The 18,381-nt window shown below is 40.9% G+C and overlaps 1 protein-coding gene across 3 annotated transcripts in view; it reads right to left on the bottom strand.

The window, feature by feature from the left end:
- Nucleotides 1-18,381, bottom strand: part of vps8 (VPS8 subunit of CORVET complex) — a 233,276-nt gene that overhangs the window by 79,525 nt on the left and 135,370 nt on the right. For all 3 annotated transcript variants that reach the window (XM_073949180.1, NM_001080616.2, XM_073949179.1), the window contains 3 exon segments: nucleotides 17,828-18,010; nucleotides 17,592-17,673; nucleotides 9,494-9,576 (listed from right to left, as the gene is read on the bottom strand). In XM_073949180.1, the coding sequence (XP_073805281.1) occupies nucleotides 9,494-9,576; nucleotides 17,592-17,673; nucleotides 17,828-18,010 (348 nt within the window).

Raw genomic sequence — 18,381 nt, 5'->3', positions numbered from 1 at the left:
AGATAGATGCTGAAGCAGGGAGATTAATAAATCAACATAGGCAAGAAAAAAAGAGACTATCCCTAAATCAAAATGAACATGAGGAATGTCAAGTGAAATCAAATGTTTGGTTTTAGATATTTTTCTCAGTTCAAAGTTTCCTGGGAAGGTGTAGTACTAAGCAGTAACCGTAAAATTGTGATTCAAAATACTATTAAATAAAATAGCTTTTTTATTTAAATTTTTATTTCACCTACATTTTGGTTTAAAAATTCCAACAGTTTTTGTGCATATCTGTAATAATATTATTTTATTAGATACTGTATGTCACTACATTACATAAACTGGTTTAAATATATATATATATATATATATATATATATATATATATATATATATATATATATATATATTAGCGCTGTCAAAATTAACTCGTTAACGCATGCGATTAATTTGAAATAATTAACGTGTAAAAAAAATTAACGCAATTAACACAGTTTTTTTTTTTTTCCCTGTTGTGGCCAGGGCAGACGGCGGGCAGTTTCCCGCTGTTTCGATGTACTTTTTGGGCCGGGCTGATCATCTTCTTATGATCTGATCGGCCCATAAAACACAGACTGTCATGTTTTTATCCCTCAGTGATTGACGGTGCTGTGAGTTGTTACGCTCTGAAAGTAAGATGTTTCTTTTCCGTAACATTATCTGCAGCCCATTGGTTCTTTTCTTTATTGACATTGGGCTGACCCAATCACAATCTTCCATTTTGGGCTCTGTGTAAGGTAGGTGTGTATTCGTCAAAATAGCCGAGAGGCACGCCTGTTTCTCACGCGCGGGTCCGCGCCGCGGGAGAGCAGGCTTTTGCGTCTGCACTCTGCAGCGGGGCACAGATCGTTCGAGGTAACAGAAGTAACCCTTCGTTCCCAGAGGAGGGGAACGGAAGTGCTATAAGTGGATTTGATGTTCTAAATCTACGTATGGGAGATTCGGTTCAGAAGCTACTTGTCTGAAAGAGTATTGAACGGGCCAATGAAAGCAATGAATTGGCAGCGTAAGCTTGCGCAGGTGTGCTGCATTGCCAATTAATTGAGCATATAAGCACACCTGGCGTCAGCAAACGCCATCCTTTTTAAGCTGAAGAGACTTTTAAACAGCTAAGGGACAGTCATTATGGCGACGGAGTATAGCACTTCCGTTCCCCTCCTCGGGGAACGAAGGGTTACTTCTGTAACCTCGAACGTTCCCCTTTGGTTGGGGAACTCCAGTGCTATAAGTGGATTTGATGTTCTAAATCCACGTACGGGAGCCATTGAAAGCACCATAATGACTGCACCTTACCAACGCCTCCGATGAGAGGGCAGTTAGGCAAGCGTGACGTACCCAAATCATGGAAGGCGCGGTCCTCCAACGTGCCCTTGGCCCTAACTTATCCCCACTTCAAAAAGAAGCTTTACGTAATAGGTATATTTTTTTGGGAGTCGCTAGCGTCTAGCTAATTCTAGGAAATACGACAGTACGTTGGGAAGCGTGCAATCCCGGTAGGGAGGACGCTGCGGAGACCATCCGCACCCAATAGGGAGACAAATGGAATTACATATAGACTAACCCTAAGGAGGGGGAGTGCGCATAAGAAGGTGGTTAGCGGATAGGGAAAGCACGGGTCCACCCAGGGGGGGGACTTAACCGTGGCGGAAATAAGCATATGGGGATCACCAGCGGGGAACGCACATAGCAGGCACCTATACCCAAAAACGCGGGCTGACCAGCGGGCAGACCTAACGTAGTGGGCCAGCAAGTGACTCCTCCGCTGAGTCAGTGCTGGGGGCCTCGGAGGAATCTGCAGGGCTCACCGACAGGGAACTTTACTGACAGACAGGAAGGTGCACATCTCTCCGTGTTAGGAAAAAAAGGCACCGCAAGCGTGATACAACGCCCCACCGAGTTGTTTCCTCAATCACCAAGGGTTACCTAACACCCTTGAGAAAATCGGCTCCACTCGCAGATTGTAAAAGCTTGCAAATGTGTCTGGTGTCGCCCAGCCCGCAGCTCTACAAATGTTTGTTAAAGAGGCGCCGCGTGCACACGCCCAAGAGGATGCAATGCTCCGAGTGGAGTGCGCACGCACTCCCGGGGGACGCGGCTGACCTCTGCTCAAATAAGCATATGAAATGGCCTCCACAATCCAGTGGGATAATCTTTGTTTGGACACGGCACTTCCCTGCTGCCGTCCGTCATAACAAAGAGCTGCTCAGAAGATCTAAAGTACTGAGTACGGTCCACATAAATGCACAGGGCGCGAACTTGACAGAGTAAGGAAAAGGCTGGTTCTGCCTCCTCCGGGGGCAGCTCTTGCAGGGTTACTACCTGATTTCTAAACGGAGTTGTAGAAACCTTGGGCACATAATTCGGGCAGGGTCTCAGGATAACGTGAGAAAAATCCAGCCCGAATTCCAGGCACGAGTCACTGACCGAAAATGCCTCCAGGTCCCTGACCCTCTTAATGGAGGCCAACGCGACCAGCAGAGCTGCCTTCAGGGACAGAAATCTTAAGGATACTGAATCGAGTGGCTCGAAGGGATCAGATCGCAGGCTCGTGAGAAAGAGGGCGAGATCCAAGGAGAGCATGAGAGGGGGGCGAGTTGGAATAATTCGCCTAGCACCTCTGAGGAACCGGATGATGACAGTGCCTTGTCCCTGAGAAATTAGGTTCTCTCTCAAAGGGATCTGCCAGGGGAGGGCTGTCGCGAGGAGGGAGAGCTCTGATATCCAGGTCCGGTTGGGCCAGAGGGGCGCAACTAACAGAACCTGCTCCTCGTCCTCCCTGACCTTGCACAGTAACTGCGCGATCAGGCTCACTGGGGGAAACGCATACTTGTATATGCCCCGAGGCCAGCTGTGGGCCAGTGCATCCGTGCCGAGAGGGCCCTCGGTCAGGGAATAAAACAACTAGCGTTCTCGGGGGAGGCAAACAGATCGATCTGGGCCTCCCTGAATCGCGCCCATATCAGCTGAACAGACTCGGGGTCGAGTCTCCATTCTCCAGAGTGAATCTGCTGCCATGAGAGCGCATCGGCTGCACGGTTGAGCATACCTGGGATGTGAATGGCGCGCAGCGACTTCAGCCGCGGGTGACTCCAAAGGAGCAGACGGCGGGCGAGCTGAGACATGCGGCGAGAGCGCATACCCCCCATGCGGTTGATATACGGAGAGCAAGGAACACTGTCAACAGCTCTAGGCGATTGATATGACAATGCAGCTGGGCACCTACTCACAGGCCCGCAGCTGCATGCCCGTGACAAACCGGCTCCCCAGCCTGTGCTGGAAGCATCTGTTGAGACAACAACATGACTGGACGCCTGTCCCAGAGGCACACCGGCCTGCAGGAACGAGGGGTCGTTCCAGGGGCTGAGGGTGCGGCGACACAGCGCAGTAACAGAGACTCGGTGTGCGCCCGCATGCCATGCGCGTCTTGGAACTCGATCTTGAAGCCAGTGCTGGAGTGGTCTCATATGGAGCAGTCCGAGCGGCGTGACAGCCGCAGCGGAAGCCATATGCCCCAGGAGCCTCTGAAAATATTTCAGTGGGACCACTATTTTGCTGTCGAGCTCCCTCAGACAGTTCAGCAGCAGGCGAGCGCGCTCTCCGGAGAGGCGCGCTACCATGGTGACCGAGTCCAGCTTCATCCCGAGAAAAGAGATCCTCTGCACCGGGGCAAGTTTGCTCTTTTCCCAGTTGACCTGCAACCCCAATAGGCGAAGATGCCGGAGCACCTCGTCTCTGTGCGCAGTCAATTGCTCCCGTGAGTGGGCTAAAATCAGCCAATCGTCAAGATAATTGAGTATGCGGATGCCCGCGAGCCGAAGGGGCGCTAGGGCACCCTCCGCGAGTTTGGTGAAGACCCGCAGAGACAGAGAGAGCCCGAAGGGGAGGACCTTGTACTGCCATGCTCGACCTTCGAACGCAAACCGCAGAAACTGACGGTGGCGTGGAAGAATGGAGACATGAAAATACGCGTCCTTCAGGTCTATGGCTGCAAATCAATCCTGAGGGCGGACGCATCGAAGGATGCGCTTCTGCGTAAGCATTCTGAACGACAGCTTGTGAAGGCAGCGGTTCAAAACGCGCAGATCTAGGATTGGCCGTGACCCACCGCTCTTTTTGGGTACGATGAAGTACGGGCTGTAAAACCCGCTCTCCATCTCGGCTGGAGGTACCGGCTTGATTGCACCCTTCGCCAGGAGGGCAGCAATCTCCTCTCGCAAGACAGGGGCGGACAGGGGATTGACCCTGGTGAAATACACGCCCGTGAACTTGGGAGGCCGTTTCGAGAACTGAAGTTCGTAGCCGAGTCTGATCGTGCGTATGAGCCACCGCGAGTGGCTGGCCCACACTAACCAGGCAGGCAGAGCCCTCGCTAATGACGTCATCGCAGCAATCATTGACGTACCCGCGGAGGGGCAGCGCGCAGTGGGTGTGCTGATCCGGGGAGCGCGAGGGTCCCACAGAAGAGCTGGAGGAGAGCGATTCGCTCTGGCTCCGCACCCTGACTCCGGAGGGGGGGGCTTGGGGGCTGGGAGAAGGGAGACCGTCCCCCCAGCGCCCGTGAGCCACTCTGGAGCATGCAGACCCTGCGAGCTGAGAGGCATCGCGTCCCAGACTGGCAGGGCTTGAGCTGCGACATCCACGGAAGGGGAAAAATGCTCTTTGTTCGAATCTTTGGTGGCACTGAAAAGTACCGTTGGGATATGGGCCCCGCCCTCCAGCGGGGAAAGAGCAAATTTCCTCCTTTCCGGATGGCCTGTCTCAGGGACGCTTCGCGGTCCGTTTACCGGACTTAGCGGCGCCCTGGGCAGGAGGGGCTGCCGGCTTCCGGCATGCTCGACACGCCCGCTTCGGCGGAGGCGGGGCAGCGGCCGTTGGCGGGCGCCCTCGGCGAGGAGCAGCGGAGGTGGATGGCTCGGCAGGGGACGGAGCGGGCTTACGGTCCCGCCGATAGATGACATTGCCCATCACATCCGACTGCTCCTTCACCGCCTTGAACTCCTGGGTGAATTCACCGATGGTGTCGCCAAACAGGCCAGCCTGCTATATGGGCGAGTCAAGAAAGCGAACTTTGTCAATATCGCGCATATCTGCCAGGTTTAGCCAGAGGTGGCGTTCCTGGACCACAAGTGTGGACATCGTCTTCCCCAGCGCACACGCGGCGGACTTAGTAGTCTGGAGAGCATAGTCGTTCGCGGTACGCAGCTCGTGTAACAAGCCTGGGTTAGACCCACCCTCGTGCAGCTCGGCCAGTGCCTGCGCTTGGTAGCGATGGTAGGTGGCCATCGCGTGCAAGGCAGAAGCTGCCAGGCCCGCATCCTTGTAAGCTCTAGCTCCAAGGGAGGCAGATAACCTACAGGCTTTGGACGGGATCTCAACTGTGCGACGGTCATGGCATCGCAGTGACGACATGAACCGCCCCCGAACATCACATTAACATGCTGGACCCCCAAACATGTAAAGCAGTGATCGTGCCCATCATCCGGAGCCAGGAAACCCCCGCAACCAGAAACGCAGTTGGAGCGCCATCCTGAAAAGGACGTGTTGCACGACTGTTTTGCTCTTTTAGGAAAACTTGCAACAATATGCACCGCTCTGGCGGACCGGACCCAAAGGGACGCCAGGCAAGGGAGAAAACCCAGCTCGACCGTCTGCCGCTGCGTGGACTCGCTCTGGACCGGGAGACACTCGTTCGCTCGATGTGGCTGTAGTCAGCAAGAGGAACCCTCAGAGGAACCTTTCTCTGAAGTGAAAAGGATGGCGTTTGCTGGCGCCAGGTGTGCTTATATGTTCAGTTAATTGGCAATGCAGCACACCTGCGCAAGCTTACGCTGCCAATTCATTGCTTTCATTGGCCCGTTCAATACTCTTTCAGACAAGTAGCTTCTGAACCGAATCTCCCATACGTGGATTTAGAACATCAAATCCACTTATAGCACTGGAGTTCCCCAACCGAAGGGGAACAATATATTCTTGTCTATTCTATCTAGTTACCTATCTGTCCATAAACATATACTTTTTTTTTTACTTTTATTCTGCACCACGGCTGCGGCAACTTCCTCCTATAATGCTGTTTCCTTAACCTGCAAGTCTTTATTTTACAAATGATAAAGAATGTCCGCTTCTCAAGCTCTGAGGAGTGTATGTCATGTATTTTAAGATGCACTCGGTCAGAAGACAAGCGCATGAGATATCATGACATAGTGTTTTAGATCGTAAGCATGACGTAGGCTTATAGTGACAATAATATTTATACAATATGGTTAATATAATGATATTTATACATGACCAAACTAGTGTGCAACTTTTGCAACTTTTTTTTTATACAGTTTTGTAGTTCTGCCCAAACAAATATTTGTTGCATTTTTTAATTGTTTAAGTTCATTTGATTGACAATGTAAAAGCTGTTAGCTAGGTTTGATGTTTCATTGTTGAGTTAAACATTTTTAGGGTCTCTGACACATTGCTTTTATTATTTATCTTTATTTTATTAATCAACATTAACTGTGTGCGTCAGCAGGCAGTTTTTTTTATGCTCATTATTTTCTAGGCTCCCTCAAAGGCACCCACATTTCCAGTGTGGATTATAATTTTATTTTAATAATAAATAAATAAAAAATGTAGTTTTTTAATTTGTCAACTCTCGTTATTTCCTATATATAGTAAACCTATTCAAGGGCATGCACAGATTTTCAATACTTTATTATTATAATTTTCCATATCTGTAATGCCTGTATTTTGGCATTTTTTGCAGTTCACTTAGAATCCAATATGGAAATCAATGTTTTCTTTATTGGCATTGATTGTTTTGAAATTCAAATGGAATTAACATGCCTGTGTTTTTATTTCTGTAATAAATATGGCTGTCATGCCAGGATCTTGATGGTTTATTGTGGGTATGTTGTTTACATGAAGAAATCTGTGTTACAAGTAAACAAAAATTCTAATAATGAATTATATTTTGAATTTAAATAGTATTTTTCTTGCGTTTACATTAATTTTACACTCGAATAGCTAAAATTACAAGTTTCAGTCTTTTAAACGCGATTAATCACGATAATTTTTTTTAAAAGTGCGATTAATTAGTTATATATATATATATATATATATATATATAAATAATATAAAAATCAAAGAGAGTTAAATGTTTTCAAGCTATATTTTTTTCCGAAAGTCGATAGAACAAATCATCATTATACAATAACTTGCCTAATTACCCTAACTTGCCTAGATAACCTAATTAATCTAGTTAAGCCTTTAAATGTCACTTTAAGCTGTATAGAAGTGTCTTGAAAAATATCTAGTCAAATATTATTTACTGTCATCATGAAAAAGATAAAATAAATCAGTTATTAGAGATGATTTATTAAAACTATTATTTTTATAAATGTGTTGAAAAAATCTTCTCTACGTTAAACTGAAACTGGGAAAAAAAATCAGGGGCTAATAATATATATATAGAAAGAAAAGAAAGAAAGAAAGAAAGAAAGAAAGAAAGAAAGAAAGAAAGAAAGAAAGAAAGAAAGAAAGAAAGAAAGAAAGAAAGAAAGAAAGAAAGAAAGAAAGAAAGAAAGAAAGAAAGAAAGAAAGACAATTTTTTAAAAAAAAATTTCATAAGCACTGATTCAAAAGAAATTACAGAATTTGTAATGAAAGCAATTTGAAGAAGAAGAGGAGTGCTGGTGTAATAGCACTGATAAGGAGGAGGGAAATTGAAAGATGACAGCTCTGAACATGCGCAGATCAAAACCGATAAAGGCTCTCCACTGACCAAAGCTTCAACCGAATTGTGAGCTGCAGCATCAATCCCAGAAAAAAACAAATGCATGTGTGTGTGTGTGTGTGTGTGTGTTTGTCTGTGTTTAAAACAGCTACACATGGCTCTAAGCTGAAAAAGCCATTAGAAAGCAAATTTGCTGCTCTGCTTTTACAGTGTGCCCATTAGTCTAAATATGAAGGCCAATAGAACATTTTGTGAAAGTACATACCAAAAAAATAGCAATTCTTTTTAAAGGCCTTATCTGTAAATGCCTCCTGTGTATTGAGATGCATTCATCATGTTTGCGGTTACACGTGGTTGAACATTATCATCAATATATGCTAAAACAGATATATATATAAAACTCAGAATACTGTTAAAATGACCAGATATAGGGCACATAATTAACATTTATCATCACTTAACATTTATATTCAGATCATCGATAAATCATCATCAATTCAAAGAGATTAATAAAAACAGGTTTTAATTTCTTTTTATCGGAGAGCAGATTTTTTCAAAACATTTCTAAAAATATTACTTTTAATAATTCATTTCTATTCTCTGATTAATTTTAACTTGACTATGATAGTAAATAATATTTTAATAGATTTTTTAAGACACTTCTATACAGCTTACAGTGACATTTAAATGCTTAACAAGGTTAATTAGGAAATTTATTGTATAACAATGGTTTGTTCTGTAGACTATCCAAAAAAAAAACATATTTATATATATAAATACATACATACATACATACATACATACATACATACATACATACATACATACATACATACATACATACATACATACATAAAAAATACAGAATTATTAGCCCCCCTGAATAGACCGCTTGTTTATTTTTTCCCAATTTCTGTTTAACGGAGAGAAGATTTTTTTTCAACACACTTCTAAACATAATAGTTTTAATAACTCATTTCTAATAACTGATTTATTTTATCTTTGCCATGATGACAGAAAATAATATTTTACTAGATATTTTTCAAGAAGCTGTTCTATACAGCTTAAAGTGACATTTAAAGGCCTAACTAGGTTAATTAGGTCAACTAGGCAGGTTACGGTATTTAGGCAAGTTATTTTAAGGTTAAAGGGGCTAATAATTTTGTCCGTAAAATGGTGTTTAAAAAAAATTAAAACTGCTTTTATTCTAGCCGAAATAAAACAAATAAGACTTTTTCCAAAAGAAAAAATATTATCAGACATACTGTGAAAATGTCCTTGCTCTATTAAACATCATTTACAAAATATTTAAAAAGAAAGAAAAAAAAAATTTCAAAGGGGGCTCATAATTTTGACTTCAACTGTATATATACACAAATCTACACCTACTGTAACTACACTACAATTTTAAAAACCATAACCCTGAAATGTTAAAAGATTTATGATGGAAAATCTGTTGACATTTCTGGAACAGTCTGTATCTGTTTGCGAGCAATACTCTATGTGAGTGTATTAGTTTTTGCACAAATTAGAACCATGGGATTTTGAGCTTGAGCCTGCTACCCTATTGTCAAGTCAGAAGGCTTTAAGTTGTTCCAAAGAAAACCCAAATAACCCACACAACAATAACATCTTGTATGTACTGCATACACCAAAACACACTGGTGGACCTCTAAATGTGCAAACAATGGCTGCCATTGAAAGGCATATTTAAAGGAATTTGGCGTATTTCTAACTCTAAATGCATCTTACCTGTAGGATGCGCTGAATGATGGCAGGTGGAGCAATAAAACTGGACATGCTGTTTAACACTTTCATAGTAAGCTCTTTTAGTGCTGAGGAAGGAGAGAAACAATTAAAACAGAAAATTAGCCCATTAGCTACAGTCACTGTATACAGTTGGTTAATAACATTATTGACATTTATTGAGAACATTATAGTAAAATACAAAAAAAAGTTAAATACAGTAACCTAAAACCACACAATGAAATTCACTCCTGAATTTCACTCCTGTGAAATTTTCTACATTTTACTTTCTTTTCATTGTAATTTCATACATGAAAGTTGGAATATATATATATATATATATATATATATATATATATATATATATATATATATATATATATATATATATATATATATATATATATATATACACACACACATACATACATACACACATACAGTACACACACTATGCCACTATATTAGGTACACCTTTTTCAACAAGGTACTGAAAATATTCCTCTGAGATTTTGGTCCATATTAACATGATAGCTACCAAGCTACAGATTTGGTGGCTGCACATCCATGATATGCATTTCCCGCTATACTACATCCCAAAGATGCTGGATCTGGTGACTGTGGAAGCCATTTGAGTACAGTGAACTCATTGCCAAATTAAAAAAAAACAGCCTGAAATGATTTGAGCTTTATGACATGTTATGACATATCTTGCTGGAAGTAGCCATCAGTACACTGTGGATGATCATGGTCAGCAACAATTCTTAGGTAGGCTGTGGCATTGACATGATTCTCAATTGGTACTAATGGGTCCAAAGTGTGGCAAGAAAATATCCTTCATATCATTACACATCCATCACCAGCCTAAACTGTTGATACACGGCAGTATGGATCCATCCCTGCGTATTGTTGACACCCAATTCTGAACCTACCATCCGAATGTCACAGCAGAAATTGAGACTGACCAGACCAGGGGCCTCATATACGAAGACTTGCGTGGAAATCTTACTAAAACATTGCGTACGCACAAAGCTGTAAATGTGCGTACGCAGAAAAATTCTTTTGTACATCTGAATGAACGTGAAACTGAGCGCAACATGCACGAGCACAAAACCCCTCCCTGCCTCCTCCCCCGTATGAATATGCTAATGACTATGCTAATGGCAAAACCCAACGAAAAAGCAATGTCAAAAGCAAGCAAAAAGAGAAACTTTGAACAGAATGTGAATTGGAGGTGCTGCTTTCGGAGGTAGACCGGAGAAAAGCGGTGTTATTTGCAAGTTTGTTCTCCGGAATTAACAACAAAAGAAAAAAATAGAGTGGGAGAGTTTAGCTGATACGGTTAACACAGTTGGGTCTGAACATCGCACTGAGTGCATTTAAAAAAGAAATCGTGTGATTTATAACTGAAAAATGTTGCAGTACCCTTAGCAGTCTCAGTGGCGCACCTCATAAGAAGCATGTGATCATGTATTGACATGTTCGAGCATAAACTCGGCTTGAATCCAGCGTCTAATGAATTCTTTTTTTTTTTTCCCCGCTACATATCAGATTTTGCCCACTATTTATCAAGAGAAAGACAGGTAGGAATCATCAATAAGTTTGTGCATCATATTTTATTTGCACATTTATTGAATGGAAATGTTTCTGATTCACGCATACAAATTCATCTTCAGATAGTGTCTCTATAGCAATGTGTGTGCGGTAGATCGCTCAGATTACATTGGGAAAACAGGCGACCGCTGCAAATTGTGCTTTAATGTTTAGCTGGTCAACTGTATGGTATGGAAATCTTACATACCTACTATATGAACCCGTCTCATACAGCTGCCATTGCAAGGCTCAGACACTTCGTAGAGAGGAATTTAACACAACTGCCTCTAGGAGTCGCCAATGGAAATAAAACAGACACGCACAAAAAATGTGCGTACGCCTGCCAGAAAGCTGCCGTGAACCTGCACACATTCCCACGTTCAGTTCATTGTTAGTAAATCCAAACGTGAGCGATTCTGAGCGTGAAACCTGGCGTACGCAAAGTTTTTGTGCGTACGCAGCGTTGATACATGAGGCCCCTGGTCATGTTTTTCCAACATTGTCCAATTTTGTTCAATTTTGTTAAGCCTGTGCGAATTGTAGCCCCAGTTTCCGGTTCTTAGCTGACAGGAGTGGCACCCAGTGTGGTCTTCTGCTGCTGTAGCCCATTGGACGTGTTGTGTGTTCAGAGATATTCTTTTGCATACCTCGGTTGTAACACGTGGTTATTTGAGTTACTGTTGCCTTTCTATCAGCTCAAACCAGTCTGGCCATTCTCCTCTGACCTCTGGCATCAACACGGCATTTGGGCCCAAAGAACTGCTGCTGACTGGATATTAACTCTCTGTAACCCTAGAGATGGTTATGTGTGAAAATCCCAGTAAATCAGTAAAGCTCTTCTTATTGGCCCACTGCACTAGAGCAAACGCAAATCCATTGGTTCATATCAGCTTTTAATCACTCAGTTCCGATGACAGTGAGCTACAGCCGCGAAAATGTAAAGGGCTGGATCCACGAGAATGAAAACAACACTGGCAGATTTAGTTTTAGAAACCAGCTAGAGTTACAACTAATGACACATCTGATTAGTGATCATGTGCTGAATGTCAATTCAGCATTTACACTTTTCGAAGAGTGGATAAAAGACTTCCAGTGGTTAAAGTCTGCTATGACTAAAGTAAAGCAGAAAGCTGGTGGGACAGAGATTTCAGTTAACAGTGTTTGTCTTATCTACACATTTTAAGCACGAGATGTTCTAACGGTATTTAATCCTTCATTTATTCAACATGATACTGTCAGTCGTGCGACTGATACCGCGTTCACCATCGCTTAAGAGCGTGCATTCACTGATATGAAACTGATATTGCAGCTCACGAAACGACCATTACTATTATGATGACGTATGCAAATAATAAATTATGTCAATATCATCTGTGCAATATCAGACAGCACCTGTGAGAACAGCACAGTGATTATTGTTAATTCAGTTCATCTCATTCACGTCAAGCATTGCGTGCAGGGTCGAGAGCGCACGCAGATTTTTGTTTATTTGTTAATTATGATTGGAGTGTTGATATAAAATAGAATCTACCAATATAAAACATGTAGTAACGGTGCTCATCATTATTGGTGGGTGCGACAAAATTTTGTCTGTTGCGCCTAAATTTTTGAAGTTATGAGCACCGGTGCTACCAATAAAAAAAAGAATTAAAAAATAAGAATTTCGAGCCCTGTTAGATCTTAATGGGTAGTGGAAATTTTTGGTTTTAAGAAAACTGTTAAATGTAATAGAGCCCCGTTTCATTATTCCTTCATAGGCCCATTTTAGTCAGATAATTCCTGCTTTCAGATCCACTGAAATGGCAGGTGACCATCAAATCAAGCAGATCTGTGCTGTCTGAAGAAAAGGTGGACACTCATCTTTCTGAAAAACAACAACTTAAAAATAGATTGAAATTCCATATGAGAACTAAATAGTTCTTTTATTTTTATTTGTTTAACTACAACAATATTACATTAATTTTTAATAGGAAGCTTTTTGGTTTTGAGTAAAAAAAAGGATTTGTTTTATTTGCTACTAAGCAGAAACCCCGGAAGTATACTGTAGCTCTATCACAGTTTAAAGTAAAAGAAAAAAAAAAAGAAGATCATACTTTTATGATGTTAATTTTAATACATAAAAAAATAATATCAGAGAAATCCTCTGGCTTTTTTCTCTTTTTGCCGTATCGAAAATGTACCGAACCGTGACACCACTGTGTCGTATCGAACCGAACCGTGATTTCAAAATCCTCAACTTTAAATTTCTTCGGACAAAGATGTCTGTTCAATGACTGTATGCAAATGTAAGGGCTCTATTTTAAATATCTAAGCGCACAGTGTACAGCGTATAGCACAGCTAGAGTGTGTCAAATCCACTTTTGCTATTTTAAGGTTGGGAAAAATCATTGCCATGCATGAACCAAAAGGGTTGTCCTCATTCTCTTAATGGGTAAGAGGGCTCTATTTTGACGATCCATGCGCAAAGCATATGGGCGCAAATGCTTTCAGGGCGTGTCAGAATCCATTTTTGCCAATATAAGGACGGAAAAATCAGCTTTGCGCTGTGGCGCATGGTCTTAAAGGGTTGAGTTTATTTTCTTAATGAGTTATAGGTCTGTTTTGAAAATAAACCAATCAGAGTCTCATCTCCCATTCCCTTTAAGAGCCAGTTGCGTCGCGCCATGGGACAAATGCTATTTACATGATGTAAATTAAGTGTAAGTGGAAAAACTGAGCATTTCACTAGCAAGAAAACAGTTAAACAGAGCATCTACTGTGCAAGAATGAGAGATAAATTATAACCTTTCACTTTTGCTCTTGTGGATAGGGAAACCTTGTATGCACAGACATCAATTAGCCTATAAATAATTAATTTCGTTTGTTAAGCGCAAATATTTCTTTCAAAACTATTTCTAAATTCAGTTCTAATTTCCAGCAAACTAATAAATATACAATAATAACGAAGTGTGGTCAAAAACCTGAGTTTTATCCAAATACACATGCTGTGCCCCATATGGTCTAAAACCTGGAGGTGGGCAAATCCAAGCTTGTTTTTAATAAAACAAATATAAATATGGATATAATAAATAATACTGCTAATAATGATAACATTATACAAAAGCAAATTGAATGAACTGAAAAAGCCTCCCAAAATGAAGGCAGCATGAAGGCAGTGGTTTTTCATATTTATGTAGGCTAGAAAATAATATGTTTTGTAATATTTTAATCCTTTATATATATATATATAAATATAAATATATATATATATATATATATATATATATATATATATATATATATATATATATATATATATATATATATATATATATATATATATATATATATATATCCCTAATATTTAAATGTTTTTTCATATTTAAAGATATTTGCGTATTGCTCTGTAAGGTCCACCCAGTTGGCCCAATGCCGGTGTCCACTGGTGGATGAAGGTTCACTGCATGTTCGATCTTTCCAGTGCACAATGTTAATTTATATTAAACTTAACTCATATCTGACTCCAATTTTAGTATGAGGTGGTTTAGAATATTAATATATTTATCCTCGTTTTATCTGACTCCAATCATAAAACATTAAGAAGATTATATCAATATGTAATTTAGATAAATGTTTGAACCGTTTGTCTTCACTAGTAACTATTACATCCGTTCATTCGGGTGCTCATGTCGCTCAGAGAAATCGCCTCGGCCGAAGGCGTCCCTCACGGTCACACTCCGGTCAGTCTTGAATATTAAACAGAGGTAAATTGACTAATACTTTAGATGGCCGCTACCAGCGCGCTCGTTCTAAAATACTTTAGTTAGTCCCGCTTAGATGTACACCTTTGAGTTAAGACAATCATCATTTCTAATTAGAGGTTAGGGCATTAATATAAATGTACCCGACTACTGGACTCTATAGTAACTTTGGTTTTCACCAAGCCCATGGTTTCCCATATGAACTTAATTTAGAATAATATTACCTTCAAACAAAGGTCGGGTACCCAATCTAGGTTAGTCGTGCAACACCTTGTTGACCTAGACGGAAGTTATCGCCCTTTCCACCTAAGTACACATGAATCAATATCAAGAGTCAGCCGGATCGCTAAAACACAATTAGTGTGCCAATGCTCCATCTCAATTGGATTTTAGTCCGTCTACTGACCTGACGCAAGACGTGCGGAAACAAGGATACAGCGTAATCTACTTGAATTAATAATTACAGAGTAAGCAAAATATGGTCAAACATTACAATTTATTAGTCAGGTAAATGTATTATGCCAATTCAATCAGTCAATTCATAAATGATCAATACAAAACATCAAATTATCAAAGATAAATCCAAGATGAAAAAGATGCATTCCTGACTTTGAAATATACATAACATGGGGCAGACCCCATGTTATGGGCTGATCTAGTTAGGCAGAATCGCCCTGAGCTTTTCTTAGGCCTTACCTTAAATAATCCAAGAATTCCCTCAAGGAAGGGGGTGTGAATGTATAACAAAAGGCATTCACACTTAGTGTCACACCCCTCACAGTGGTTCAAAAGATGCCTGAAGTTATATATTTATTGTTCTGATTATGTCTATTTCTGAGAGAATGAGACCATTGTACCAATCGCACTGAGACATTTCAAATGATATCAAACATGATAGTTAAAGTCAGTTTGGTTAATTCTAGAACATTCAAACATTGAAATGACCATATGTGTGAGTTAGGGGGATGAAGCAGACTCAGATGCAAATGCAGCAGGAACTGGTTTTTCCCGCATTCCCCTTGCTGAGTTGTGAAGTTACCAGTCTCTGTTTTCAGCTCATGTTTTGAATTGTCAAAGATATCAGAATATTTGCAATATTTCAATTCTTACAGCTCTATATCGTATGTATTAAGCAGTGTGTAAGCAAGGCGCAACTCTGCGCTGGGCTTTAGACCGGCTTTGTTTTGGTCTATTGAAAAATCTATATTAGTTTCTCAAAATAGCAACGCGCCAGCAGTGCGCCTCAGAATGCCTTCTCTTTTAGATCAGAACACCTATGGGCGCACATATGGGCGCGATTGCATTTGCTATTTAAACCTCAAAACGACTCTTGCGCCAAGCTGAAACTAGCAAACAACTATTGTGTCGTGCCTTGATAGGGCCCAGAGTGTTTTTTGTGCAAAATGTCCATAGTGTACAATCAAAATATCTCCTATTCTCTTTAAGTGTGGTTGTTTGAAGGTGCATTCTCTATTTACATCGTGGACTTGGTAAGCGGTAAACTGATCACTTCACTATAGATCAGAAATGCTTAAACTACAGCCCCATAGAGAAAATGATGGGCAAGGGTTGGGGAATGCCTTTAATAGAGTTTGTCATTTCTATTTTAGCATTATATTTTATTTCTTTGTGTTATTGTTGAGTTACAAAAATAGCTAACTTAAATTAAATGTTTCAATTAAAAGTTCTGATTTTTTAAAATGTACATACTGTCATTCAGTGGATAAAGGACAATGCACAAGACAATGCAAATGGATGTGCTGCTTGACTAGTGTGTTCAGCATCAAACTCAATTGTGTTCAAAATGGAATGGTTTGTTTTCACTTTAATATGTTCATCATAAAATGTAAAAATGCATTACACAATTAAAGTAATGTTTTCTATTTATTCTGAAATATTAATAAAAAAATCTGAAAATTACCCATGGCGACTTTAATCTAATATAGTTTGCTATATTTAACTTCGGCCCACAGCCCTCAATTAGGCTCAATTTGTCTTTGGTCTGTCATAAAAAAAGAAGTTTGGGCACCCCTGCTGTAGAGGATACAGATTCGATGCTGCACATCCCTGAGTGTATGTAATAAGCAATGTGCATGCATGTTTTACATTTCAATTCAATTCAGCTTTATTTGTATAGCGCTTTTACAATGTAGATTGTGTCAAAGCAGCTTCACATAAATGGTCATAGTAACTGGATCAGGGTAGTTAAGTTTTTACTGTTTAAGTTCAGTTCAGTTTAGCTCAGTTCAGTATGGTTTAAAATCATTACTGAGAGTCCAAACACTGAAAAGCAAACTCATCGATGTGTAGCTCTACTGATCATGAACCATGCAAGCCAGTGGCGACAGCGGAGAGGGAAAAAAAACTTTCCCGATAGGAGAGTGAAGAAAAAACATCTGCCTATCAATGACGGGCTCATTAAATAGAAAAAGAAAAAAAATAATAAAAATAAATAAATAAACTTGCTGATAATTTCAGTTGCCTCAAAATAGCTACACTCCAACAATGTGCCATAATAAACCTCATTTTCAGACCAGCACAATCATGAGTGCAAGTGTCTTCGCTATTTAAACAATGTGAACATGACATAAAAATTGATACCTGCTATGGGTTAAAACTAGCAACAAAGGGCCCCAAATGTTAGAGCAGAAATTGTAGGAGTATGAAGAATCTCAATTTATTTCCAAAGACTTTTAGGGGCCTTGGAGCTATAAAGCTTGAGGACCAAAGTGAAACTCAAAACAAATACTTGTACAGTATGTGTGTCTCACCTTCTGATGTGTGTATGGTATCTGCTCCTTTGAGTAGTTTCTGTGGTGACATCATTGCCTCCAGGAGAGGAAACCACAAAGCCTGGGAATGACAGAAGATTGATGCAGTCAGTGAGAGGGAGAAATGTAAAACCAGGAATCAAAAAGATCAATACATCCTGTACATGAAAAACCCAGTTCAGGCTGTTGGAATTGTACACACACACACACACACACAAATAAACACAAATACACACCTCTCTCTGCTGCTGGTTGAGGCCGCTTGAGCTCCTCTGACACAAAGCAATGATGTCATGCAGAGCTTCCTCCACTCTTTGTAACAGACTCTGCACTTCATCAGCTGTCTCCTCCTCCTCACCGTCAGGCTTGTCTGAGTCAGAGCTTTCCATGGCAAGTTTGTGGAGTTTGCCCTTCAGGGTCTGCGAAGCAGAGATCAACAGATCGATAGCACATTTCCACCTGCCCTTTCGGTCTCACCAGGGATATTTAAGACACTGTTCTCTGAAACACCATCTAAATGAACTGGCAGTTTCTGAGGACATATTTCAAAGAAATGTATCTTAGATGGCTAAGAGAAAATAAACGCTGCTGTGAATTAGTTAACAAATGACAATGACAGCAATGACACTCAAAACATATTCATTCAAACTAACAGTTTAGTTACATTTCACAATTCCACAAGCAGATTTTGCACAGATTCAGTTTGTCACATGGGCCCACCAGGTTTAAAAGGGACTTCAGTGTAAGCAGTTTCATCCACCATTACATTATTGACCAAGGACTTTTTTCT

The sequence above is a fragment of the Danio rerio genome, chromosome 1 (assembly GCF_049306965.1).
Source record: "Danio rerio strain Tuebingen ecotype United States chromosome 1, GRCz12tu, whole genome shotgun sequence".
NCBI classification, from domain to species: domain Eukaryota; kingdom Metazoa; phylum Chordata; class Actinopteri; order Cypriniformes; family Danionidae; genus Danio; species Danio rerio.
This window is presented reverse-complemented; position numbering and strand designations above follow the sequence as displayed.